Source organism: Giraffa tippelskirchi, chromosome 6, assembly GCF_054371585.1.
Source record: "Giraffa tippelskirchi isolate mGirTip1 chromosome 6, T2T-mGirTip1v1.2.pri, whole genome shotgun sequence".
NCBI classification, from domain to species: domain Eukaryota; kingdom Metazoa; phylum Chordata; class Mammalia; order Artiodactyla; family Giraffidae; genus Giraffa; species Giraffa tippelskirchi.
Window position 1 is genome coordinate 103,010,476 of NC_137280.1, and position 26,144 is coordinate 103,036,619.

The 26,144-nt window shown below is 44.3% G+C and overlaps 2 protein-coding genes across 2 annotated transcripts in view; one reads left to right on the forward strand and one right to left on the reverse strand.

Annotated features, from left to right (window-relative positions):
- Positions 1-24,120, reverse strand: part of MEGF10 (multiple EGF like domains 10) — a 536,959-nt gene extending 512,839 nt beyond the window's left edge. The window contains exons 1-3 of the mRNA XM_081504085.1: positions 23,852-24,120; positions 22,980-23,039; positions 20,770-20,910 (exon numbers count right to left, since the gene is read on the reverse strand). The gene's annotated coding sequence lies outside the window, so the exon portion shown is untranslated. The remainder of the gene's footprint in view (positions 1-20,769; positions 20,911-22,979; positions 23,040-23,851) is intronic.
- The window catches only part of MARCHF3 (membrane associated ring-CH-type finger 3), a 149,260-nt gene extending 123,377 nt beyond the window's left edge, over positions 1-25,883 (forward strand). The window contains exons 4-5 of the mRNA XM_081504107.1: positions 18,835-19,044; positions 25,379-25,883. Coding sequence (XP_081360233.1) covers positions 18,835-19,044; positions 25,379-25,537 — 369 coding nt within the window. The 3' untranslated portion in view covers positions 25,538-25,883. The remainder of the gene's footprint in view (positions 1-18,834; positions 19,045-25,378) is intronic.
- Positions 25,884-26,144: the final 261 nt, after the last annotated feature.

Below are 26,144 nucleotides of genomic sequence, written 5' to 3' on the forward strand. Positions count from 1 at the left end.
AGAGAAGCCACCGGAATAAGGATCCCAAGCACTGCAACAAAGAGTGGCCCCTGCTCACCACAACAAGAGAAAGCCTGTGCAAAGCAACAAAGATGCAGTGCAGCCAAAAACGAATTAATTAATTAAATTTTTTAAATATAAATTTAAAAAGAGGGCCTTTCTCAGTCCTAGTAGCTGCCTTCAACCTCTCCCCATCTGAGGGTCCCTGGAACAGAGGCACAAAGATGCAAAACACTACAAACTGTTTCACACAACTTTTTGATTTCCATTATTCTATGTTATAACACATAGAGAGAAGGGGGAAAAAAACAATAAACAGGTGTGTATCCACCACCTAGAACTAACAAATGTCACCATTTTGTGAGCGACACATCTTTTAAAGAACAGCCACTTGAGGGGGCAGGGAGAAAATGTCTGTAGTCGTCACTAACTCGGGCTTCTTTAATGGCTTAAATGGTAAAGAATCTGCCTGCAATGTGGGAGACCCGGATTCGATCCCTGGGTCAGAAAGACTTCCTGGAGGAGGGCATGGCAATCCACTGCAGTATTCTTGCCTGCAGCATTCCATGGACAGAGGAGCCTGGTGGGCTACAGTCATGGGTTGCAAAGAGTCAGACACAATTAAGCAACTAACACACTTGTCACTAACTCATCCTCAGGTAGTATCAAAAACAGGAGAAGTTGAGCCAAGTTTCCCTGAAGCACATCTGGGCCAATAACAAGTAAACAGAATGAGAAAGATAATCCTGAAAAATTCCAGCCCCTTTGAGCTCCCTCCAAATGTAAGAACAAATAGTATAGTAGTGCTGGCCACCAAAGGGTCCACTTCTTTGAAAGATAGACAGTTGGAAGCTATTATATGGGAGTTTGGGGGGGGGGGGACGGTGCGGGGTGGAGAAGAAAGTGTCCCTGGGCAGCTGGCCAGAGAGCTTTGTCAAGGCGAGCATGATCAAGAAGCAGTGAAATGTCACTGCATAACTACACCAAGTAATCATCTCTCCCCTAAGTCCTGCTGAAATAACAAGGCACAATTAGCCCACAGGAGCGGCCCTGTGCAGGTGAAGGCACCAGGGTGAACTGAAGGGAGACATAAATTGCATGAGCCCTGGTGCAAATTTCAGACAGAGTTATCAGATATGCATAAAACTCCACACTGAGGGCATCTGCCTGCCCTCCTCTTGCCTTTTCAGTTTTAAGTGTCAACACCTGACACTTTTAACTCCAAAGAAAGAATACACATTTTGAAATACATAATGGCCTGAAATATTGTGAATAGCACATGATTATGGTTAATGCTGCCTAATGGACAATTATATTCGAATGAGCCAAGTGGAGAAGTATCTTCAGTTGGGCAGTAGGAGCCCAGTGGTCATTTATTCACTGAATAACACCCTCCTTTGCCCATTTATACTAAGATCTCCATTTTCTAGCATAGGCACAGGTCTGGACATGATATTCAAATCCACTGGCATTCATTAATTTCACTTTGAGTCCATCTATTTTTATCCTTAAGATATTCACACCCCAGAGTTTTCTCTTCTTATTTAACCATTTCCTAGGCAAAGGAGAGAGATGTATGCTGTACATTTTATATAGCCATCTTATTTCACTGTATCTGGTATCCCTGTAATAGATATTATCCTATTTTATAGATAAAGAAGCTGAGATTCTGAGATGTAGTCACTCTTCAGAGATCTTAAAGACTTTCAGCCACAGGGCAGTAAGCAGAGAAGGTAGAAGAAAAATTCAGGTTCCTCTGGTTCCAGAGTCCATGCACCTGCCACCATACCTGGCTTTTTCCCTCCCGGCTCAAGAGGTCTTTCTTCCACTTGCTCATTGACATGTTAACACACAAGCACACAGAGAACTGAGGGCTTCTTTACCAATAGCCAGAGTTTCTAAGGGACTATATGTACTTTAGAAAGGGAAGCATGAAAAAAGTGATGACTACAGCCCTGATGTGCCTCTTGACATTGACCCCCTCTATTAAATACAGAGCTGTTAGTGAGGAGGGAGAGATAAACAGGCAGGGCAGAGAGGATTTTTAGGGCAGTGAACCTATTCTGTATGATACCACAATTGTGGCTACTTGTCATTATACATTTGTCCAAACCCACTGAATATACACCAAGAGTGATGTACATTTATGCTGATGTAAACTATGAACTTTAGGTAACCACGTAGGTGCATCGATTGTAACAAATGCAGCACTCTTAAGGTGAGCATGTTGATAGTGGAGGAGGCAGGGGATATATGGGGACTCTGTACTGTGCATTCAATTTTGCTGCAAATATAAAACCACCTCTAGAAAATGAAGTGTATTAAAAACACAACAACGAGCTGTGCCAGACTGGGTGCTGGGCAAGTGGAATGGCATTTCTTCCCTGTGCTTCTGATACTCTGGGCTTGTTGGGAAACAGAGCTCGGAGGTATGCCACCCTATTAGAAGCCAGAGAAGTCATTCTTCATTTCCAAGGGACTTTATATGGCCTGTCTTTCTCCCTTTTCATCTAGTTACTCTTTCTCTGCATTTGTCTTCATTTCCACGAATCATAATGTCACTCACTTCTTCAGAGGTCTCTACTAGGAGAAAGCTTGGTGAACCCAAAATGTTTAGGAGCCTTTTCCCTCCTTTCAGGAGCAGGTTGTGAAGGTGAATTGCTTATAATATGGTTGCACACACGTGTGAGGTGAATTTCTTTAAACACTGTCATCTATATAACTCAGATTGGTGAAACTGATTTTGCAACTCATGAAGGAAAACACTGGTCTTTCTCTTGAATTATTTATACAATCACCTCTGTTCTTTGCTTCCGTTTCTTGACAGGTGCAGCAAATTTGGGGAAAGATAAGAAAAACCCTGTCAGGTCTTGTGGCTTTGTGTTCCTCCTCCATTGTTCACTAAATGTATATTCCTGTGCAGTGCCTCGTAGCTGCCTGCCTTCATTCATAAAGAAATAGGGACCCTGCGAGATTGCCTGGGATAAAATTGTTTCTTTGCAGCCCATTATTACAAAGCTAGAGGGATAGGTTTATGCTGTGATGGATATATGAGAGCAAAGTTATATTGGTGTGTGTCTAACATAAAAGAGAAAGAAAAACACTTTTAAAGCTTTTAGTTTAGAATGCTGAAAAACAGGCTTAATTCTTAGGTGTGCCACTTATTAAAATGTGTAAAAGATCTATTTGTAAAGACCAAGGTCAGATTAAAAGAAGAAAATGAAATATTTTCTAATCATTATTTTATCATCACTTCATCTCCAGCGATGCTATTAGAGACAGAAAGTTGGCATAAATGGTGAAGTTCAAAATCTTTTAGGGCTCTGAGGAAAAATGGCTAATGTAGTATATATGAAATGCTGCTGGCAGGTAGGAACTGCAGGAAAGTTGTAAAATAGAATTTATAGGCATTAAGGACTTATATCTGTGTAGAATCAATAAAAGCAGAAATCAGGAGATGAAGAGAAAATATTCACCATCCTAGAAATTTATGCAACCTCTCCTAACACTTTGCTTACTTCCAAAGGCTAGCTCTTTGCATTAACGCTGGTAGATGATGGGAGAAAAGGGATGAGAGATGAAAGTAATAAAATGACTCTAATATTTTTCTAAACACTGGCTCATCTGCTTAAAAGCTATGACTTTAATGTTGAAACCCAGAAGTCATTCGTTCATCAAAATATACACATTTTCAGCTGTTTGTAAGACGTACCTGACAGATACATATATCTGAAGCATAACCCTATTAGATGAAGTTGTGGCAAGGTGGAAAGAAATACCTGCAAATCAGAATTCATGCAAGACAAGGGATTCTTTAGGGAAATCTACAGGCCACTTCAGGATATTTTTACCACGGGTGTTTTTCAGTCTAAAATTTTAGCAGACTTATTCAGATACAATTCATATACCATATAGTTCACAGAAATTTTAGAACATTTTCATCACCTGAAAAAGAAACATCACACACTTCAGCCTTAACTCTCCAGTCCTCATATCGCTACCTTCACACCCTCCCCCAGCCCTAGGCAACCAAGAATCTATTTCATATCTCTGTGGATCGATCTGCCTGTTCTGGACATTTCCTATAAATGGAACCCTGCAGTTGAGACTGGCTTCCTTCATGCAGCATAAGGTTTGCAAGGTCCAATGTCAGAATTTATAGAAAACATATCTTAAGCTTCCTTGCTATCATTTTTTACTCCTTCTGCACATTCTATTTACCTTAATATACCGCTTCCTCTCCTATTTGCTGTCATTTACAGAGTCTTTACCCTATGCCACTGTTCTACCCTGTACCACTTTCCTGTTCAACTATTTGCATATACAACCTTCTCCATTTTTTTTTTTTTTTTGGCTGCACTGGGTCTTCATTGTGGCACACAGGTTCAGTAGTTGCATTGTTCAGGCTTAATTGACCTGTAGCATGTGGGGTCAAACCTGCATCCCCTGCTTTGGAAGGTGGATTCTTAATCACTGGACCACAAGAAAAGTCCCCAACCTTCTCCATTTTAGAAAGGAAGAAAGTGGCACAGAGATGTGGATGGTTTATTCCCCTCTTAAAGTTTTGCCTTTTCCCTATCACAATTTATGTGATGAAACCCTGTTCACTTTTATTGGGAAGAAATAATTATGCATTGATTTTATGTTGTCTGAAATTTTGCCATCTTTGTCCAGTAAAAGTCTTTTCCCTTAAGCCTTTTAATTTAGACGTTTTCATGATTCTGCTGCCCTACAACCACACAATTTATTTTTTAAATATCACAGTTTGTGCCCTAGGTTGATTTTTGTCTTAAATCCGGGTCTAAGGAGAGATTATGGATTCTCAGAAGGTAATCAACATCCTACCGCCCATATTCTGAAATTTATCGAAGCTCAGAAAGCTGGACCAGACCAAAGAGTGTCTTGAAACAGTTTAGGAAAATGCTCTGGAACAGTACTGCTTCCCCTCAGTCATGTTTGAAAATAGGATCAAGGCTTGAATTCTCTCCCCTGAAATGCACAGACACCCAGTGTTCACATAAAGTCACAAAGGGGTCACAGATTTTCTGAAGCCCTGTGCCCAGGGTCAAACATCCTTGACCTACACAAACAGTAACATAGGCTGCAAGGGAACATGTAGACTGTCCAAAAGTGTCTCTTGCACCATTAAAAGGGAAACTTCTCATTGCTTCACTGCAAATTCCTTCTTCTGTGAGGAGGCCACATTATGATTCTGCGGATATCCACAACAGTGGATATGATTTGCTAGTGTTAAAAGGACAGCTGCTGATTCAGTTCCGGAGAAGGCAATGGCACCCCACTCCAGTACTCTTGCCTGGAAACTCCCATGGACGGAGGAGCCTGATAGGCTGCAGTCCACGGGGTCGCGAAGAGTCGGACACAACTGAGCAACTTCACTTTCACTTTTCACTTTCATGCATTAGAGAAGGAAATGGCAACCCACTCCAGTGTTCTTGCCTGGAGAATCCCAGGGACAGCAGAGCCTGGTGGGCTGCCGTCTATGGGGTAGCACAGAGTCGGACACGACTGAAGCGACTTAGCAGCAGCAGCAGCTGATTCAGTTCTGCCCACATACAGCACTGGGCTGGTTATTAACTTGGGTTCTCCCATGGTTGGCTTGGTTCTGCTGCAAGGACACATGTCTCAGGGTCACTCAAGCTAGAAACGTCTCCTGGTTCGGGTCAAGCTTTCCCACAGACAGCAGCTGTGTCCTTCCAGCTGGTCTCCTGCTTGGCCTTCCGTAAACGCCAGTCCCTGACATCATGACCCCTGACATCCAGCCATTGCCACTACTCCTTATGAATGTCTTCCCTGAAGGCAACCATGGGAGATTTGTAGCAAAGTGGTCTACAAACACTGAACATAATCAAAACAACTCATGCCAAAAGACGAAGCTGGCCCCCTCCCTTCATGTAACACCACGGTGTATGTTTACTTGGTGGTCTGGTATTCTGGGACCCGTTCCTAATGATGGATATCTGAAGAGTCCAACGTGTGTGTGTTCAGTCATGTGCGACCCTCTGCAGATGGACTGTAGCCCACCAGGTTCCTCTTGTCCATGGTGTTTTTCAGGTAAGAATACTGGAGTGGGTTGCCATGCCCTCCTCCAGGGGATCTTCCCCACCCAGGGATGAAACCCAAGTCTCCCACATGGCTCCTGCATTGGCAGGTGGGTTCTTTACCACTGTGCCACCTGGGAAGCCCCCTGAAGAATCCAAGGGAGCCAGAAAAACAGGTGACTGGGGTGGCCTGGACAGAAAGAGGGAGACTCTTTCATTTGGATGTGAGGAGGCTAAGGAAGGGCATGTCTCAAATCTTACAAATCATGAAAAACGTAGATAACATGAGCATGGAGTTCGTAGCACAATCCAAATTACTTGGATTGTGGGCTGGTGGGCTCCCTTTGAAATTTTAGGGCAGGAGTGCCAAACAAAAATAAAGAAGTTCCGCCAAATGCTGCAACTTGTAAACTTAAGCCATTGTCTCAAGTGGAGCCTTGAAGGATTCCAGATCCATTGGTTGCTAGGATGTGTCCAATGTCAGCAAGATCAGACAAGCCCTAAATATTTGGGGAACGTTTTGGCAGCAAAACACTGAACTGTAAGCACTGTGAATCTAAAAGTTCCTCTATTCTCACAGTCGTCCATCTAGCCGAGAGTTCCTCTTCTCAAAGTGTTCCCATCCTTGCTAACTTTGGGAATATATGGTCCTGGTGAGAATGTCTCTTCTATCCTTTATTTTGCACATGGATCATATTTCATTGAAACTCCTCCACCACACTCTGCTTGGAGAGTTTTCATACTCATATTCTTAATACATGAAGATTTTTCACTACTGGTTTTTCAGTGTGGTCCCATTTTGAGGATCTGCTTGTAAATCTGATTTCTCCCTCTGTATTCCTTTAAACATCCCTGATTCTCAAAATAGATATTTATTATTCTTATACATGTTCTTTATCATATTCTCATACTTCACCCAGTGTTCCATTGAGGGTTCTTACTTGGTACCCTGTCATGGCACCATATACTCTGTGATCCTGTCTTGCTCTTGGAAGTAATTATTTAAAGCTCCAGAATCCTGGACTCCAACCACAGGCCAGCAGAAGGGGTGTTAGATGCCAGCAACTTTACCAGCTGGAGGGCCAGGGGTCCCATAAGAGCTCCAGGAACTTGGAGCCGCTGTATGTGTCCTGTTTGTAATAGATTACACAGTATAAAACCACTGTCTCCAGAGTAATCGTTTTTATTGTTGGCACTATGCTTTTTATTAACTTCATCTGCAAATTTCTGTTTTCTTGCTCTCCCCGCTCTCTTCATTGTTTATCTCATCTTCTTACGTTTCTGGCTTTATATGGACCACATACGCCACAGAATTCTGCAGTATCTTCTTGTATTTTGGGTAAACAGTCTGCATTTGGCTGTGATCACTTCTACACAGTGATATAAAATAGAAAAAAATGACTCCCCATTTTACTTATATCTGAAATTGCAAGTGAATATACAAAATTATTTTGCCATCTAATCCTGCTGTGATGCTTATCTTTGCAAAATCTCAAACCATTGGTGTGAGTGTGTATAGCAGTTGTTCAAATAATGCTGAAGCCAAATTATAATGTTCCAGACACAAATATAGTATTTATGGAGCATTATAGCCCTTTAATTGGCTTATTGGCCTGAGTCCTCCAGACAGCATCACAAATCTCTAGGGTGTCCTTGAATATGATGTATACTTCAGCCAATTCACAGCTGTGAAGGCCAGAACAACTGCTAAGCATGTGTCTGGGACAAAAATCACTTTACTGGATTTGATCAGAAGAGTCATGGGGAGTGATTTTATATATGTGTGTATATATTTCAGTTAAACTCATCTGATTTCTACTAAAAGCGATCACCAAGTTAAGAAGGATTTATGTATTTCTTCAACTAACATTTATCAAACACAAATATTTTAGAAAATGGGATACAACTATGAACAGGCCAAAACACTGTGTACTAACAGAGTTTACCTGCTAGGAAGAATGACGGAATAAACAAGTAACTAAGATTATTTCTGATAGTGATGCAAGTTCTGAAGGAAGAAACAAGCTGTTATGTTACAGGATGACTGAGGAGAAGGAATTTGGGGGTTTGTGAATGCCTTTCTGAAGAGGTGATGTATGAACAGAGGCATGTCCCACGAGAAGGAACTAGATGTGGGAAGAGGGGCAGGCAGAAGGAGCAGCTACTGCAAAGGCGCTGAGCCAGGCCAGTTGAGTATTTATGAAACAGGAAAAAAAAAAAAAAACCACTGCAAAGGAACACTGTTTGAGGGGTCAAAGGAGCTGGGTGTCAAGGTGCTTCAAGTTTTCTGTCATGGGTCCCATAGGCAGATCCAGTCTGCCTGTGGATCTCTTCTCAGAATCATGTTTTTCATCATGTAAAATACAGGCCTTCCCAAATGGTGCTAGTGGTAAAGAAACTGCCTGCCAATGAAGGAAACCTCAGAGACATGGGTTCAATCCCTGGGTCTGGGTGATGGCCTGGAGGAGGGCCAGTATTCTTGCCTGGAGAATCCCCTGGACAGAGGAGCCTGGTGGGCTCTAGTCCATAGGATCGCAAAGAGTCAGACCCGACTGCAGTGACTTATCACACACAAGATAAAATACATAGGAATGCAAAGAAAACCAATTACATTATAATACAGCTATAAAAATATTTAAAAGACAAAGCTGTGACATAAAATATAGATGCTGCTTTAACACGTCTTGTAGCAGATCTAATGACTATGAAGTATCATTTGTCAAGATATCTGCAACAGTTTTAGTGTGAGATATCTGCGGTTTCTCTAGGTGACAGTCACAGGTACTGCTCACATCACTTAAGATTTTCCGCATAACTCAATGAGATACTAAACTTCAATTAGAGGCTGTGAAAATAAAGATGTGATTTTTCTCCCCCCGTCGTAAAATCACAGACCCCATGAATCATATCCTTGGACCCCTTGGGGTGTGTAGAGCCCAGGGTACAAACAGTGGGGCTACAACATGCAGGCTTGATGGGCCACAGCGAGGCATGAGACTAAGTGCAATGGGGAGCCACTGGGGAGTTTTAAGCAAGAGAAGTGATGTGATCTTGCTGCTTTTTATATAGAACCTGGATTCCAGGGTAACAGGACTAGAAGAGTGAAGTGACTATTACATGGTTCAAGTGAGAGATGAGGGGGCTTGGAAAAGAGTAGTGGCCCTAGAGAGAGAGAGATGTGAATGTGTTCAAGACATGTTCCGAAACATCAGGATCTGCTGATGGGTTGGGTGGAGGGAGCAGGGAAGGAGGAAAGGGAGAATAATGAGGCGGAGGTTGTTTGCAGGAGCCTGTGGCTGTTGGTGTTGCCATGGACTGGCGTGGAACCACCTAGGAGAGGAACTGGAGTCAGTTTGCGGGAGAGTTGGGGTGGTGGTGGTGAACCCAGTGTGGCACTGTGGACCTGGTGAAGGGTGAGGGGTGAAGGGTGAGATGTTTGTTACACAAACGGAGAGAGATTCAGTGTGCAGTGGGATCCACGAGCCTAGAGCTTAGAAAAGAGTAGGGCTGAAAGATGACATATCCACTCTACAGTTGGACCTGGTGTTTTGAACAAAAGTGGGACGTTAAGACAACTAGTGAGGGGTGTTCACCATCCCCTCAAAGCTGAACCATCCTTACTCCTTGGAGGGAGACCCCCACTTTCACTCCCCCAGAGAGATGATGGAACTTTACAAAGTTCACACAGCACAAGGGGGAACCAAGAAGGCATTGGCTCCCCACTCTAGCACTCTTGCCTGGAAACTCCCACGGACGGAGGAGCCTGGTGGGCTGCAGTCCATGGAGTCTCGAAGAGTCGGACACGGCTAAGCAACTTCACTTTCACTTTTCACTTTCATGCTTTGGAGAAGGAAATGGCAACCCACTCCAGTGTTCTTGCCTGGAGAATCTCAGGGACGGGGGAGCCTGGTGGGCTGCCGTCTATGGGGTCGCACAGAGTCGGACACGACTGAAGCGACTTAGCAGCAGCAAGAAGGTCCAGCTGGAAGCAGGATCCTATCTCCTGCTTCTAATCCCATGTTTTATTGCTGCTCAGTGCTGCTTCTCCAACCTCACTCATCGTGAGAGCAAACAAAAATTAGGATCAAGGTTTTCTGTAGCACAGAAACAAGCTGAAGGGAAGATATGAAAGAAGAGTAGGCTGGAGATTTCAACTACTGGCTCCTCCACTGTGTAACCTTGAACAAATCATTTAACCTCACTGAGGCTTAATAACCCAATTCAAAATGGGAATAACACCACCATCTGGTGTCATTAAATTCAGTAAAAAATACCTGGCACATAATAGGCACTGGGCATCTATTTTTAGTTGAACTCAAGTTGTATAATTTTTAAATGGACACTTGGTATTGTCTTCTTCTCATATATTTCAAAGTAGATTTTTTTTTCTAGAAAAAAAAAAAAAAGACAATAATTGTGACTAAAACAGTACAAAGGACCTTGAATAATTTACTGGATTTCTCATGCTATTTCATGACCTATAGAAAAATAGATGGCATTTCATGATTATTTACATGTTAGGGTAAAAAGATGACTTGAACAGAATCTACAGGATTTTTCATCTTGTAGCAACAAAACACTGTAGATATTTTCTTGGCAACCAAAAAGGAGTGCTATATAAGGAATTCTCTCTCTAAACTAGAAGGCTAAAAGCAGTGAACTTTAGGACTTGATGTTTACCAGCCAACAGAGTTGCTTCTCACTGACCGATTTCATTAGTTTAACATATTGTAGAGTCAATTCTGGTCAGGGCCACTGACATCTCAGATGTTTATTCATTCATTTTCATGAAGCATCTGCTATGTTCCAGTACTGTTCTTGGATCAAGGCATACAAGAATGAACAAAAATGAAGTCCTACCATCATGGAGCTCTCATTGAAGTGAGGAGCAAAAAATAAACAAGCAATCAGATAAATAGATAAACAGCATCATTTCATAGAGTTAAATGCACTCTACAGAAAATATAACCAGCTAATGCTAAGAGGTGCAAGGAGTATTTTTGACCTAAATGATGAGAAGGAGCCAACCGTGCAAGAATATGGGCAGAGCCTGTTCCCCTTATGGGAACTGCTGCTGCTGCTGCTAAGTCGCTTCAGTCGTGTCCGACTCTGTGCGGGACAGCCACGTATAAATTTGGAAATGAAGGGGGAGAGGTTATAGGAGACACACAGAGGAAGGCAGGGTAGACACACAGAGGAAGGGCAGAGTTTGGACTTTATTCTAAGCATTGGAGAATTTTAAGCAAAGGAGCAACGTGGTCTGGTTTATTTACAAGGTCACTCTGACTGCTGTTTTGGATCTGGACTAGAAGGTGACCAGAGTGGAAGCAGGAATGCAATTGCCTCCCAAGTAAGAGGTGATGGAGGCCTGGGGATGGCAGCAATGGAGATGGAGAGAGGAGCACAGATTCCAGATGTGTGTTGAAAGAGTTCTGACGGGGCTTACAGAAGGACTAGATTTGCAGGGTACGACATAGAAAGGAAATAGGATTAACGAAGCAACTAGGTGGTTGGTTGTGTCATTTACTGATAGGGAGCCTTGCAGAAAAGAAAGGTGGTGAAGTCCATGCTAAATCAAGTGTTCAGCTTTGGGGACTTCCCCAGTGGTCTAGAGAGTTTGAGTTGTCTATTAGTCATGTAAGTGGAGCGGTGGAGTGGCCTGCTGAATACGCACATCTGGAGCTTTGGAGAGAGGCCAAGGCTGGAGATTGGCATCTAGGGTCATAAGCAAATCATCTGTGAAGTTTTCATTTGAGGTACGTTGCTTGCAGCTGGGGTTGGTGGACATTTGGAGCGAGCATCTCCTTAGCTTCCTCGGAGTCAGAATCTCCTCCTAAGCAGCTTCAACTGTCCTGGAAATTCACTGACAGACTGTAAAGTTCAGGGATTTAAAACATTGGTGGGAGTTTGTTTGGTTTTGTTCTTTGCTATGTTTCAAGTTAGCTGAAATGTGTCATTTTCAAGTTTCATCTTCAGTTCTAAATCATGCAGAAGACCTGTCACATGTCTTCTGATCTTTGCACTGCCCCTTTCCCATCGCAGCTCTCTGGGCAAGCCAGACAGCTCAGTGCAGGCTGTGTTGTGTTGGGCTTCAAGAAGAAGCCTCATTCCAAGAAAGGCAAGCACTTGGTGAATAACTCTGCCAAGTGTCAGATTAGCAGGAGACACTCGGACAGATAAACCCAAGTGAGTAAACATTCTGAGATCAGGCCTTCTTTTTTCTGTTTTTCTACCCTATAAATTTGTTATGGTTCTATCGGTTGTTATCCCTCCTATCAGTTTCTTTCATTCTCATGATGGTTTCTCATTAAGGAGATTCATGGGGAAGGTTGTAATCGATCAGAGCTATTAGCCACCAGAGTGTAATCTGGTTCCAGTACAAACTGACCTGCACGATGTCCTATCCACCTTGGGGATTAAAGCCGATTAACTCAGAGTCTGGGAGGCAGAATCTAATGTCCTGTAGCACTGCACCCCCTCCCTCCTCCCCAGCAGTAAGGGATTTAACAAATTGACACTGTAATAAGAACTGAACCCACAGTTAACCCACCTTGCAAATAACCACTAGTGCCTGGCTCAGCTTGGACATCCGTTTACAGCCAGTGAATGATGCTGTGTCCCCGGCAGTGGAATGCTGCTTTGATTCCCTCTGCTGTCTCGGGCCCTACACTGCTGATTACCATGGAGGTTTCTGTTTTGTTTCATTTGGTTGGTTGTTTGGTTGACTTTTGTACCTATTTCCAAGAGTAGAACAATCTCATCATTTGGGAACAAGCCAATGATTGGAATGAGAGCCCCACAAAAACAAAGCCAGCTCCTGCTAGGGCTTTCAACAGCACAATCTCTCTGCTTTATGATTTTGATGGACAGAGAACAAAAGCCAGGAAGAAATGCCCTGGGCTGCCCACAGATCCCCTGGCAGCCATGCAGGTGGGCCTGCCAAGGCGAAAGAGGCCATACAAATGAGCATTCTCCATCACTGACCTCCGCTCTTAAAAATACAACCCTCCACCAAGTACAAGCTGAGGACTAGGGTCAAACTAAAGACTCCATAAGAATGATATTTTAGGGAATTTCCTGGCAGTCCAGTGGTTTCACTCCAAGCTTTCACTGCAAGAGACCCAGGTTCAATCTCTGGTTGGGGAACAAAGGTTCCACAAGCTGCACAGATACCCCTCAAAAAAAAAAAAAAAAGATGATTATTTAGCTACAAAAACTGTCCACAAGCAGCAGGATAAATTAATTGGTATTTCATTCCAGGGGAACAATGGAGAAGGAAATGGCAACCCACTCCAGTATTCTTGCCTAGAAAATCCCATGGACAGAGAAGCCTGGTGGGCCACAGTCCACAAGGTCACAAAGAGTCAGACAAGACTGAGCACACCAGGGGAACCATGATAAGTAAATATTCCTTCTTGCAGTAATAAAACCAGTTAAGGTGCAGACCTCCTCCTCCTCTCCCCTTTATCCACCCACCCTTCCCACACCCCAACCTTTTTTTTTTTTTTTAAAGAATGAAGATATAATAGGAGCACAATCTTTGGAGCTAGACTACACAGATCAAGACAAGGTCAAACTTCTATAACTTATTTAACTTCTCCATGCCTCAGTTTCCCTAATAATATAAAATACTAATATTAATAATGGTAACCTCTTTCAAAGGTTATTGAAGAGTGGATAAATTACTACATGTAGCAGATAAGATAGTGCTTGGCATATTGTAAGGTCTGAGTTAACATGTAAACGTAAGTTACTGTCATTCATTCAGCCTCTGAATGCTGAAAGTGCTGTAAAACACCAGTGATATAAAGGTAAGGGCCACCTCAGGTCAGTGGGAAGACTAGACATACAAACAAACCTGCCGTTCTGCCTCTGTCTGCTCTTTACTCAATGTTTGGAACACAAAGATGCTACTACAGTATAGGGATAATACTTTATGTTAAATAAGCATAACTGGTAAGAGAGAGACAGAAGACATGTAAAAAGCAAGAAATGCAATTGAACAATAGTTGAGATCAATCTTTTGCCTATTATGAATTAAGCTAAAATGCATGATAATGTAGCTGAGATTAAACACCCAGAATATTGTGGTGTGGTATGGTAAAAGAATTAACATAGAACAGAACAGCAGCCTAAGCAAAATTTTATAAAGTTACCATGATAACATCCTGGCCAGCCAACCATTCAGTTACGTGACGTACCAAGAAAACAGCAGGACTTACCATATCCCAGCTAGCCGAAAATCTGCAAAACATCTTGTGTGTACATGTGCAGGTGTATACACACACACACACATACACACACACTCACTCATGCACACATGCAAATATCATTTGGTGCAGAAAGAAAACATAAATATGGAGAGCAAGGATCAGAACACTGAGGCTGGTTTCAGTCTCAACACTTGCTATCTATCCTTAGGTACGTTGCTAAATTCTGTTTCCCAGTGTCTGTGTCTGTAAAATGGGGCTAATGTTAGGATCTGCCTCACAGGGTTATTGTGAAGACTCAATGAGCTATTGCACAAAAAACTCCAAATATCTAGCACTGGCTTGCCCCAGCCTTGACTCAGTAATAGTTCATTTTATTGCTATAGTTTGCTGTGTTCTAAACACCTGCCTTGCCTGACTTCCTCCTCTCTCTTCATCTCTCTCCCTCCACCCCCTCCTTCCCTCTCTCTCTCTGGATGTTTTGTACATAACTGCACAGGTAATCCATGTTTGTTTTAGAAAAACATGAATATACATACAAAAAGGAAAAAAGTTAAAGACCATTCTGATTCTACCACCAAGAATAGCAACTGTTTTGCTAGGATCCTTCTGGTCTTTGTCTATGTAAATTCACTACATCTATGTAAGTATAAATGTTCATGTGCATGTAGATATATCACTATATATACAGGATCATACTGTAATTCTGTCTAGTAGAATTCTTTTCTTGTTCAGCAATATATCATGTCAGTAAATACAAAATATACGTTATCACTTGAGATTACTCCATAGAAGTCTGTTTTAAGAAAATGCCATATTGTATTTAGACAATCCCTTATTGCTGGAACTTGAGACAAAATCACATTTTCTCTGTTACAGACTCTGTTTAAATATCCTGTATCAACTTATTTGGACACATTGGCAGAGGGTCTTACCATGGCACAGGGTGAATTTTTCCTCAATAACAGATATTGCTAGTGGTCTTATTCACGGGGCCTGCATTTGTAGGAGATGAATTATACTTAGGATTCTGAAAAAGTCACAGATTTTAACATAACAGTACCTGTTTGAAGAACTTCATACTAGGCTTCCCTGTGGTTAAGAACCTGCCCGTCAAAGAAGAGGTCATGGGTTCAATCCCTGGTTTGGGAAGATCCCCCATGCCTCAGAGCAACTAAGCCCATGCACCACAACTACTGAGCCTGTGTGCTGCAACTACTGAAGCCTGCGTGCCTAGAGCCTGTGCTCCCCAACAAGAGAAGCCACCACAATGAGAAGTTTGCACACCACAACTAGAGATTAGCCGCTGCTTGCCAAAACTAGAGAAGGCCCAAGCGCAGCTACAAAGACCCAGCAGAGCCAACAATCAGTTAAGCACTTAATTTAAAAAAAGAACTTCATACCTAAATATGACCCAGCAGCAAACAACACAAAGAGTAAAGTGAGCAAAATATATATATATAGTGTTAATAATATGCAGAATCCAGGTCCTGGTGGTCATAGACATAAAAAATGACCCAGAAATTTTTTAGGAATATAGACAGTCAAAGAACAACTAGAAAATAGGAAACTGGGAACAAACAATAGTAATTTCTAGTTTGCCTCTGCAATTTATTGTGCATCAGGCAGACTTCTGCAGTGATCGATAATCACCTCCTTGCATACCTGAGTCATTTCAGTGTCAAGGGCCACAGAAAGTGCTAAGTTAGGTTTAACAAAACATGTTCAGCATTCCCAAGGAACAGAAATTGGGGAGGTGCAGGGGGATCTTAGCCAATGAGGTAGGCTTGTCTGCACACCTGTCGCAAATTTATTGAGAACCTACTATGTTCCAGCAAGTGGGGGCACAGAGAAAAACAGGCCAGTTTCCCAAATCTACTTCCTGGGAAAATCTAAGCTACCAGGAGAGTCAGGTTGCTGCTAGGTCAGCACTAGTGTTTAAGAATCTGGATTTCTGAATGCCTTGCCACTTCAGTTTTTAAATATTTCACTGGCAGGACACCTGAACAATAGTGGAGAGACCCTGATCCCCTCTCAGTATCACCCGGAGCAGTCATTCTCCCTTGCTGAGTCTCTGTAAAGTGGGGATAACAATATCTCGTTTCTACTCTCCACTTCACAGAAATATTGCCAGTATTTAGATAAGAAAACATTAATTACTAAGGGCTCTTTGAACTTCTGTGAAGCTGCTGAGATGTCTGAGGTAGCATGACAACACGTAGTGAGGTTAATACTGTTTGCACTTGATCGTTTTGGTATTTGTATTAAATTTTTATAATACTGTGTTTATATTCACAGACAAGCCAACTCCCCATTATCTATGTTTTAGTACTTATTCAGGTCCATTTTTGAGCTGAAGTGACTTCTTCCAGCATCTCAGCCATTTTTAAAGTGGAATGTCAGGGACTTCCTTGGTGGTCCAGTGCCTAAGACTCTGCACTCCCAATGCAAGGGGCCAGAGTTCGATCCCTGGTCAGGGAACTTGATCCCCCATGCCACAACCAAATGTTGTGCGTGCCACAACTAAGACCTGGCACAGCCAAATAAGTTTAATTAATTAGTTTAAAAAGTGGGTTGTCACTGGAAAGGGGTAATGTAGGCACTTGGGCTCATTTACTATTTGCCTTAGGCAAACATTCAAGGAAACTCTGCGCCTTCCTTGAACAGAAAATTGCCTTCAGTGCCTCTGACCCTCCACCTCTTGGGCTCACTCTTGAGGCTTCTGCTGGCCTATGCACAGCTCTTTCCTCAGTTCCCTCGCCCTCTTTTCTGTGTCTTCTGGGTCTGCCCTCGAGTATAGCCTTCCCTCTCTACAGTCTCCCCTGTCATGGTCCCTTCCCTCCCACCAATGGTTTTGTAGGAATCACTGTGCTGGCCCCTCAGGGTACCTTCTCAAGCAGCCCGCAGCACTGCTGCCCCCTGAGAAGACATGGAAGACAGTCAGCCAGCGTCTCTCCCACCTCACCTGACTCCTTCTCTGGACTCCTTGGCCTCTGTCATTGCTAGATGGGGCAGTGAGATGAGAAATTACTTGGGCAATGTTTCCATGATAAGCTGAAGGAAAGCAACCTGGCCTTGTTACCGATATGCACTGACACCGATACGTAAGCATGACTCTTCCTAGATGGATTATGGAAAACATCTCAGTAGACATTCAGCAATTCCCCAAGTGGGAGGACAGCCTTGTTCCTGTCCTGCAGGAATGCTCATCTCTAGTCTTTCAACAAGCTGATGTTTTCCCCACCCTTTTTGGGATTGGTTCAGTCAAGATGGTAGCACAATTAAGATGTCAGAAAGTGAAAGTGAAGTCGCTCAGTCGTGTCCGACTCTTTGCGACCCCATGGACTGTAGCCTACCAGGCTCCTCCATCCATGGGATTTTTCAAGCAAGAGTACTGGAGCGGGTTGCCATTTCCTTCTCCAGAGGATCTTCCCGACCCAGGGATCAAACCCGGGTCTCCCGCCTTGTAGGCAGACGCTTTACCGTGCGAGCCACTAGGGAAGTCTAAGATGTCAGAGACAGTCCTAAGTAGGAGATCCAGGCTCCTAAAATATAAGGGAAGAGGCATTATGGAGTTCATGGAGTAAAGGTGAGTCTCCTTCCCCAAGACCACCCTCAATGACTGACTAGGACTCACAAGACCCAGAAAAGCTCTTATACTCATGGTTACAATGAGTGACAACAGAGGGATACCAATTAAAATCAACAGAGGCAGAAGGTGCTGGGGCAAAGTCCAGGCGGAACTAGGCACAAGCTCCCAGATGTCCCTTCCCAGTAATACCACACAGATGTCCCTAATTTTTATAGCAATAAAACAACACGTGCAAGGCGTTATCAACCATGGATGCTCACCCGAACCTTGGTGTCCAGGGCGTTTATTAGGGTCAGTCACATAGGATATGCAGTGCCTGCATGAAAGACCTCAGCTACTCAGACTCCAGCCACTGGAGCAAAAATAGGTGTTCAGCATAAATCACACCGTTGGCATAAACTATCTGCTTACCCTGGCACCATGTGGCCCAAGGCCTCAGGCCTACAAAAATACTCTTATCAGGCACATTATTACAAGGACTCAGAGCTCTTTTCTTAGGAGCCAATCTTAAAAAAAAAAACAGGTCTTGGAAATGTGCAGGATTTGAGCAATGTGGGTGCAACGTGGGCATGCTGAGTTAACCCTTTCCTGCACACATTCCCAGGGTCAAGACACAGGAAAGCTCTGGCATACTACAGCACTTCCTGCACCTCAATTACCTTTCAAAGATAACATTCTCTCTGCCTTCCCCATAGGTCATTGTGATTCATAATAATAGTCATTGAACTCTTTTCAAAACCAGCAGGACATCTACAGCAAGGATGCTTTTATTATTATTACTATTATCATCATCACTACTATTGATGGGACAGGGCTGGGAATGAGCCCTTACTGTTTCCGTGTGATCTCAGAACAGGTCAGAAGTGCCTTTTCCAGATGCTGAAGAAAAATACAACCTCAGAGTAGCCTGTCTCCACTCCTCCCTGGTGTTTAACCTTGTCCCTGCTTTTCTCTGTCTCCCTTCCCCCGGCAGTGGCTCAGAAACCCAGGTCCCCAGCACGAGAAGCGGACTCTGTTTGGAGACATGGTGTGCTTCTTGTTCATCACCCCGCTAGCCACCATCTCGGGCTGGCTCTGCCTGCGGGGCGCTGTGGACCACCTGCACTTTAGCAGTCGGCTCGAAGCCGTCGGACTGATTGCACTCACTGTTGCACTCTTCACTATTTACCTCTTTTGGACACTAGTAAGTATGGCCCGGGGCCTGGGGATTACGGCCGGTGGGAGCTGGCAGCACCCGCCTGGCATGGCTTTCCCTCTTGTCTGTAGCTCATCTCACCTGCCTGGGAGCAAACAGACCTTCAAGTGCTGGCAATAGTGATTTGGGGTGTGTGTGTGTCCGTGTGTGTGTGTACATGTATGTGCACTGCTGGGAAGAGCAGATGAAGCAAAGAAAAAGCCCCAGCTTCTGAGAGTTCATCAGTCAAAGGCATACTCCCTGGGCATTCCTCCCCTCTCACAGCCAAGCAGACCTGGCATCTTCTTTCTCTTGTTCACGCTCCTCACTTTTGCTAGGATTGTAGTATATGATGTACATGATGAATGATGTGCTTGGCCAACGTTGCTGTCGCTGCCTGCACAGATCATGAATCCTCCTGCTAGTTATTTTCTCCTTTCGTCCTGACAAGGCCTAAAGTCTTTGTTGGGCGAGGAAATGCACTTCGCCTGCTGATTATTCTGGGTTGGGACATTGATTCTGCTGCCCATAAAACCACTAATTCATCTAGCTGAGAAGCTGCCACTAAAGAAAAACCATTTCCCAATAGGTGTTCCTGCTGGATAGAAGGAAAAAAATTTTAACCCTCTCTGGTTTTTTATTGTTTTAATTAACCTTGTGAGTGCTTGGGTACCAGTTGGCAGCGCCCACAAAGAGGGGGCAGCATTTGCTCTCTCTTGGCACTTCCCTGTGAGACCTGCAGGGAAGAATGTCATAGTCCTCTAGGTTTTCAGAAACTTGGCCCCCCTGCTTCCCGGCATGTGCCTGCTCATCTCTAATCTGAGCACGCTCCATTGTTATTCAATATGTATTTCCTGTCTAGGCTGTCCCATTCCCATCTCTGCAGCACAGTGTCAGCATGTGAAGCTTATGGTGCCCACACCTGCTCCCTTACCCTATATCCCAAGCCCTGTGCCACCAGCTGCCATCCCTACCACACTGACCACAACCCCCTGCTCACTGCACTTCCCTCTTGTCTAGCTCTGTGCCTCCTCTCAGGTGAGAGTTTCAGATGCTAAGTGGGGGATGCATTTCAGTCTCAGTAAAAGGGGCCTGACTTGAGCCTGGGTAAATAGGGAGTGTTTCAGTGCTTGGAACTTTATGGGAGTCTTCTGGTTAAGGGAGGCATTCATTTTCCCAGCCTAATAAAGCCCTCAACCAAAACTTTTATTGTCTCCTCTAAACATCTACGCTTCTAAACTGTGTCTTGATTCACTGTGAATCAAGCAATCAGGCTGACTCAGAAGCTGCAAGGACAGTGTTGTGGGAAGAGGATTAGAAATAAGAAACTAAATTGTCTGTCCACTACCGTCTAAGTCCTGCACCACCTTGGAAAAGTCATTTCACTTCTCCGAGCCTCGATGCCCTCATCTGTAAAGTGGGGATGAGAGTCATACCCATCCTACTAGCTTCTCCTGGCCTTAGGAGATTGATGTGAAAGCGTATGTGGGAGAGCACTTTGGAAAACAATTAAGTGTAGGTTTTACCATGTTGAGAAGTTTACTAGTTTCTCATTTTTCTTATACAAGTTCCTAAGATGAAGGTTGAAAGAAGATGTAGTCTTAAACGCTGGACATTCAAATTAAGTTAAGGCCTTTTTGAAAATCTGCTTTGTAAAGCATACACTTACCTAACAGGGAAGAAAAAAAAAAGAGGGGGAGTGGGCAAAAAGAAGGAAAGAAAACAAGAGATTACCTAGGGAAAAACGGATGTTATCCTGTTTCATCTCTCATCTCAGGTGAAAGGAAGGCTTGGGTGGGAAATGTACCTGGACTGGCTCTTTCAGGAGACTGATGACATAATTCACTCCAGAAATGCTGCCAAGAGGCAGCGGTGCTTGGTAAAAAAAAAAGAAAAAAAAAGCACATGCCTTCAGAATCCAAAGGCTCTGTGTTTAAACCCAAGATTTAGCATCCAAATAGCTGTGTAACTTCAAACAGGGTCCCTAACCTCTCTGATCATCCCTCTCCTTATGTACAGACTTGAGGAAACGACTGCTGACCCCTGGGTCAACTGTTGTGAGGATGAGGTGAGATAACTTCGGGAACATCCATCAGGGTGCTCAGCAGAGGCATGGGCTCTCTTCCCCTAGCTGCTGTGCTCCCCCATCTCACACTGTCCCTGCCCCCTCTATAAAACGAAGAGCAACTGGAGGGAAAGACAGGCGTTTCTCCTCCTTGCTGTGAAAAACCCGCAGCGGCCACCGCTCAGAGATAGGTTACTGAATTTGGACTAACTCCTTCCCAGATAAATGCTGTACTGAGTGGGCCTGGCAAGAGCCGTAATTCAGAAGCTGACAGCACTTGGAAACTGCCCTCCAGCAGAAACCCACTGTAAACAAGCTGTCAGACTTAAGGAGAATATGCTGTGAAAATGTCTTAGATAAACAAACATGGTGTCAGTCCCAGCCCGGGTCTCCCCGGAGGAACCTTCCCGGAAGGGCCTTGCCGGCGCTGTCAGAGGGACCGGCACCCATGCTGCTTGCCCGAACGTGCGTTTGGAGCTCTGGGGCCTCCACTGGGGCCCAGGCTTGACAGACTCAGGGAGTTCTGCCTTCTGGAATCCGCTGCTTGGACACACAGGTGTCTGGCACCCAGGAGGCCAAGACCTCGGTCACCACCACCCTGAGAGTTGGAGGGAAGAGGTGCTCCAGAAACATCACTGTGCATGCCACAAACCATTTCAAGTCCCTGGACAGACACAAGTAGGTGAGAACTGAGTCCATGTGAAGAATTCAGAAAGTGTCTACATAGGATCTGCATTAGTCCAGTGTAGCAATGCCCATGTGCAGTGACCAACCCCCCCTACCAGGAGGTACCGCCATCTACTGAGTCTCAGTGGCAACTGATTAAATCACCAGATGAAAGGAATGAACGATCCAGCCCTTCTGGCTGACTCCCAGTCCTGTGGGTCAATCATTTAAATTCTCTTTACAGAGGGGAAAGCTTGAATAGAATGCTGTCCTGGCAAGGCTCACGATGGGTTCAGACACACCCTGAGGGTGTCCAGCAAGACCCAGTGTGGCTGACTCACTCCCTCACCGCCCTCTTGTCTTCCACAGGACCATCACAGATCAGAGGTCAGGCCCCATTCTGGGAAGACAACTTCCACAGCCCTGGCCTCATCCATATGCTTCAGTCACACCATGAACTCCAAAGAGAAAGGGCAGAATCAAAATTCCTAATGAGGATTTCCCAAATCATGCCATGACTTTACAGCAAACGTTCGGCCTCAGCCAGTCACCTCCCTTGGGGAGCTATTGTTGTTTAGTTTCTAAGTTGGTCTGACTCTTTTGTGACCCCATGGACTGTAGCCCACCAGGCTCTTCTGACCATAGGATTTCCCAGGCAAGAATACTGGAGCAGGTTGCCATTTCCTTCTCTAGGAGATCTTCTCAACCCAGGGATCAAACCCATGTCTCCTGCATTGGCAGGCTAATTACTGCTGAGTCACCAGGGAAGCCTCTGGGGGAGAGGTGATGCTAATACGCGCCAGCCCTCTGGGTGCCATGCACATGACTGCGACTCTGTACAGACCTCGCCCATGACCGGAGGTTAATAAATAGACTTTGGGTGAAAAAAAATGAAGACACTTCAAGAAACCCATCCCATAAAGAGTAGTTTTTAGAATAGTGGCCCTGTGCTCTTTCTTCCTCCTCTTTCTTTAAAACCTCAGAAATGTAATAAATATCTAAATGAAGTTCCCAGTGTTACTACTGCCATAGCTTCTCTTTCCCTTTATGTTGCTTTTTTTTTCCCTCACTGCCTCTTTGTTTCTCTAAATCAAACCTGTCTTATTCTCCTTCTGTTCCGCTGAGGGGAAGGCGTGTCTTGGCGCTCTTAGAGACCAGAGCCAGAACTACCCAGGGCAACTGCAGACCCATGATCCCGGTGCTCTGCACCTACCTTCATTATCTCCGACGCAACGTCATCTTCACATGATGCTTTCTTATTGATTGAATTCCCCTGCAGACCATGGTGGTGAACAGCAATTAAGATAGATGAATGCCTAGTAAGATCTCATTTGTTTGTCTGAACGTGGGTCTTATTTTTGTACTTCCCAGCCAAGGAACTGGGAGATCTGCTAAGTCATAGACTCCCTGCGTTCCTTGAAGCAGTGCTTCTCAGGCTTCAATGTACATGCGAATCACCTGGGGATCTTGTTAAAATGCACGCTCTGATTCCCTATGTCTGGGTGGAGCCCACAATTGTTATATGCTAACAAGCTCCCAGGTGGTGCATCCTTTACGGCCACACTGAGAGCAAGGCTTTAGAGGAAATAGCCCAACCTTTTTCTTTTTTCCCCCACCTTCCTGTATCTAAGGAGTGCTGAAAAATTATCTTATTTTCAGATTTAACCCGCCAGAAATAACAGGCCAAGAACACTAACATGTGGCAATGGCACTATGCAGCATGCTTTTTATGCATTATCTCTGATATCATTATTCACATTTTACGAACGAGGCATCCCACGGGCTGCTCCTACTGCGCGCAGCTGCCGCGGCGCCTGAGCTTGCTGAGCATGCGCAGTTCATTATCATCCCAACGGAGGGACTCGATTTCAAATCCAGCTTTCCTGTAATATTTCCAGATTCCAGATTTCTTGTACTGCCCCAGCTCTTCATTAGTACTTGTCTGTTTCCTACCCCTTCCCTGCCCTTGGCCCTGATCAACACGTTTTCCAGCCTGCCTCTTACATTCATGAGTAGCACCAGGCAGCAGCAGAACAGAACAGATATAAGAGAATCAAGCTTTAAAAAAAGAAAAAAAAAACAAACCTCTGATCCACTCTGGCATGTTCAGAGCCTTTTGGAGAAAAGCACATCTGTGTGAGTTTAAAAGCTTATACTTTCATACTGAAATCTCTCTGGCATTCTGTCTGTGGTATCTGCTTTCTGCCCTAAGAAATTTGAGTGAGTGGCCTTGGATTTCATGATCCTTCCATGAAGACAAACAAGCCCTTTCTGATCAAGAGCCTGCATTCTCTTCCAGAAACACTGAGCTCAAACCATAGGGTCAGTCCACTTTGGCCAACAGGGACTGTACTAGGGTCAGCATGACTCACCTACCCCAGGTGGTTAAACAGTCCGTACCTTGAATAATTTGTCATCTTGAGGTCATGGGCACCTTCTTCCCCAACACTTACCTAGACATCTGGATATACTCAAACTAGAACCTATACTTCCACTTTTAAAGGCAGTTTATACATCTTCAGAAGAATCGATTCTTTGAATTTCCTGGACAAACTGATAGATGCTTTTCTTGTCTTCTCCAAAGCAAGCCACAGAAACAAGGAAGCATCTCATTCGAGTATATTTACACAAAAAGCAAGCACTTTGAGGGCACAGTTAGGTCACAGTTGATGATGCATTTACTGCTTATGCTGTCGTGTATTGTGTAAGAGAGGCCTAAGTCTAAAAACAGTGTTGCAGTTAGAAGGTACAGGATATTTATTCACTCATCCGTTCACTCGGTGAACTTAACTGAGCAACTTCCTAAGTGCCAGGCACTGTGACAGGTGCAGAGCATGCAGAGATGAATACAACAGAAGCCCCTGCCCTCAACAAGATGCTTCTAGTGCAGGGAGAGGGAGAAATGAGGGCAGTGGCGTACAGGGCACTGATGCCATGCTGAGGTGGGTACAGGTGCTGGCTCAGGAAGAACTCATCAGGGGAGTTGGTACCCATGCTGAAGCTTCTCCACTGGAAGCCATGGAGCTGGGGGCAATGGAGATCACTCACAGGGGCTGCCAAGTACAGTGGTGCAGATTGTCCATATCACAGTACAAAGAAGGGTGCCCTTCCTGTCATACCGTGAATGGGGTCCTTTGAGTTGTGCAGTGTCCAACCTACAGAAGGGCATGTGAAGCCTCGCATCCCTCTCGTTTAACAGAGAGAAACTAGATGACCCAAAGAGCACGCTGCCTAGTCGCACAGCTGCGTGAAGACTGTCACTGTACCCACTCTGCCCACTGCCCCCCACCAACTTTCTTCCCCTTTGGAGTCCAAACCACTACTCTGAAAATAAGTCCAGACTCAGGAGGAATGTTATTTCCTATTAATACTATGATTTGACCCAGTATGAAGAGGCATGAGGGGAGCCCTGCCTCTGTGTTCAGGGCACAAGTGCTCTTTGGTTGAACCTCAGACTCAGCACGCATCTACCTGCTAGAGCGGTTTTGCCCCAGGCTCTTGCCCGGCTGTACTGATGTTTGGAACTGTTTTAAATGGCACATAGGTTGTTTGAATTGATAACCAGCTTCCGTTACCTGAAACCTTCTCTTGTTTTTCCTCTCCCGACCCCAGGTGTCATTTAGGTACCACTGTCGATTGTACAACGAATGGCGTCGGACCAATCAGAGGGTGATTCTCCTCATTCCAAAGTCTGTCAACATCCCTTCTAACCAGCAGTCCTTGCTGGGCCTCCACTCTGTCAAGAGGAACTCAAAGGAGACAATTGTTTGATGTTTGTGTGTTTGGTTGGTTGGTTGATTTGTTGTTTGGGGTTTGGAAGTTTTTGCACTGGGGCCATGCACTGAGCCACTCCCAAACCCTTCCTCAAGCCTGTGGGTCGAAGAACATCCAGAGCCATGTAATCACGTCGCCCTGACCAACGGACTCCGCCCGAAGAAAGCGAATGCTCTTTGACTTCAAATCATGGATGCTGCAATCATATGATATTTGCTAAGCTGCCAAACATGTTTATTTAGCAGATACTGTATGGAATTTTCTGAACACCTCTTTCACATGTGAGGAAGGTTGTCCTGCTAAGGATGCAATTCAATTCTTCCTTTTTTATTACTATTTCAAATATAAATATATATATATATATTAAACTCAGATGATAATCAAAATTGAAAAGCCAACGTTAAAACTGGTTTCCTGGTTTGGATGGGTTTTGTTTGGGTTCATTGGTTTGTTTCCCAGTTTTTACTGTAGATTCTTTGGGGTAATTTGATAGCTTGAGTGGTCTTTTCCATCTCTTCCAAGTCCCTTACTCAAGGGGACAGCATAACTGCAGGATAAGTCATATTTGAAGGATGTTTTGTACTAAAATCCATTTAATTATTCA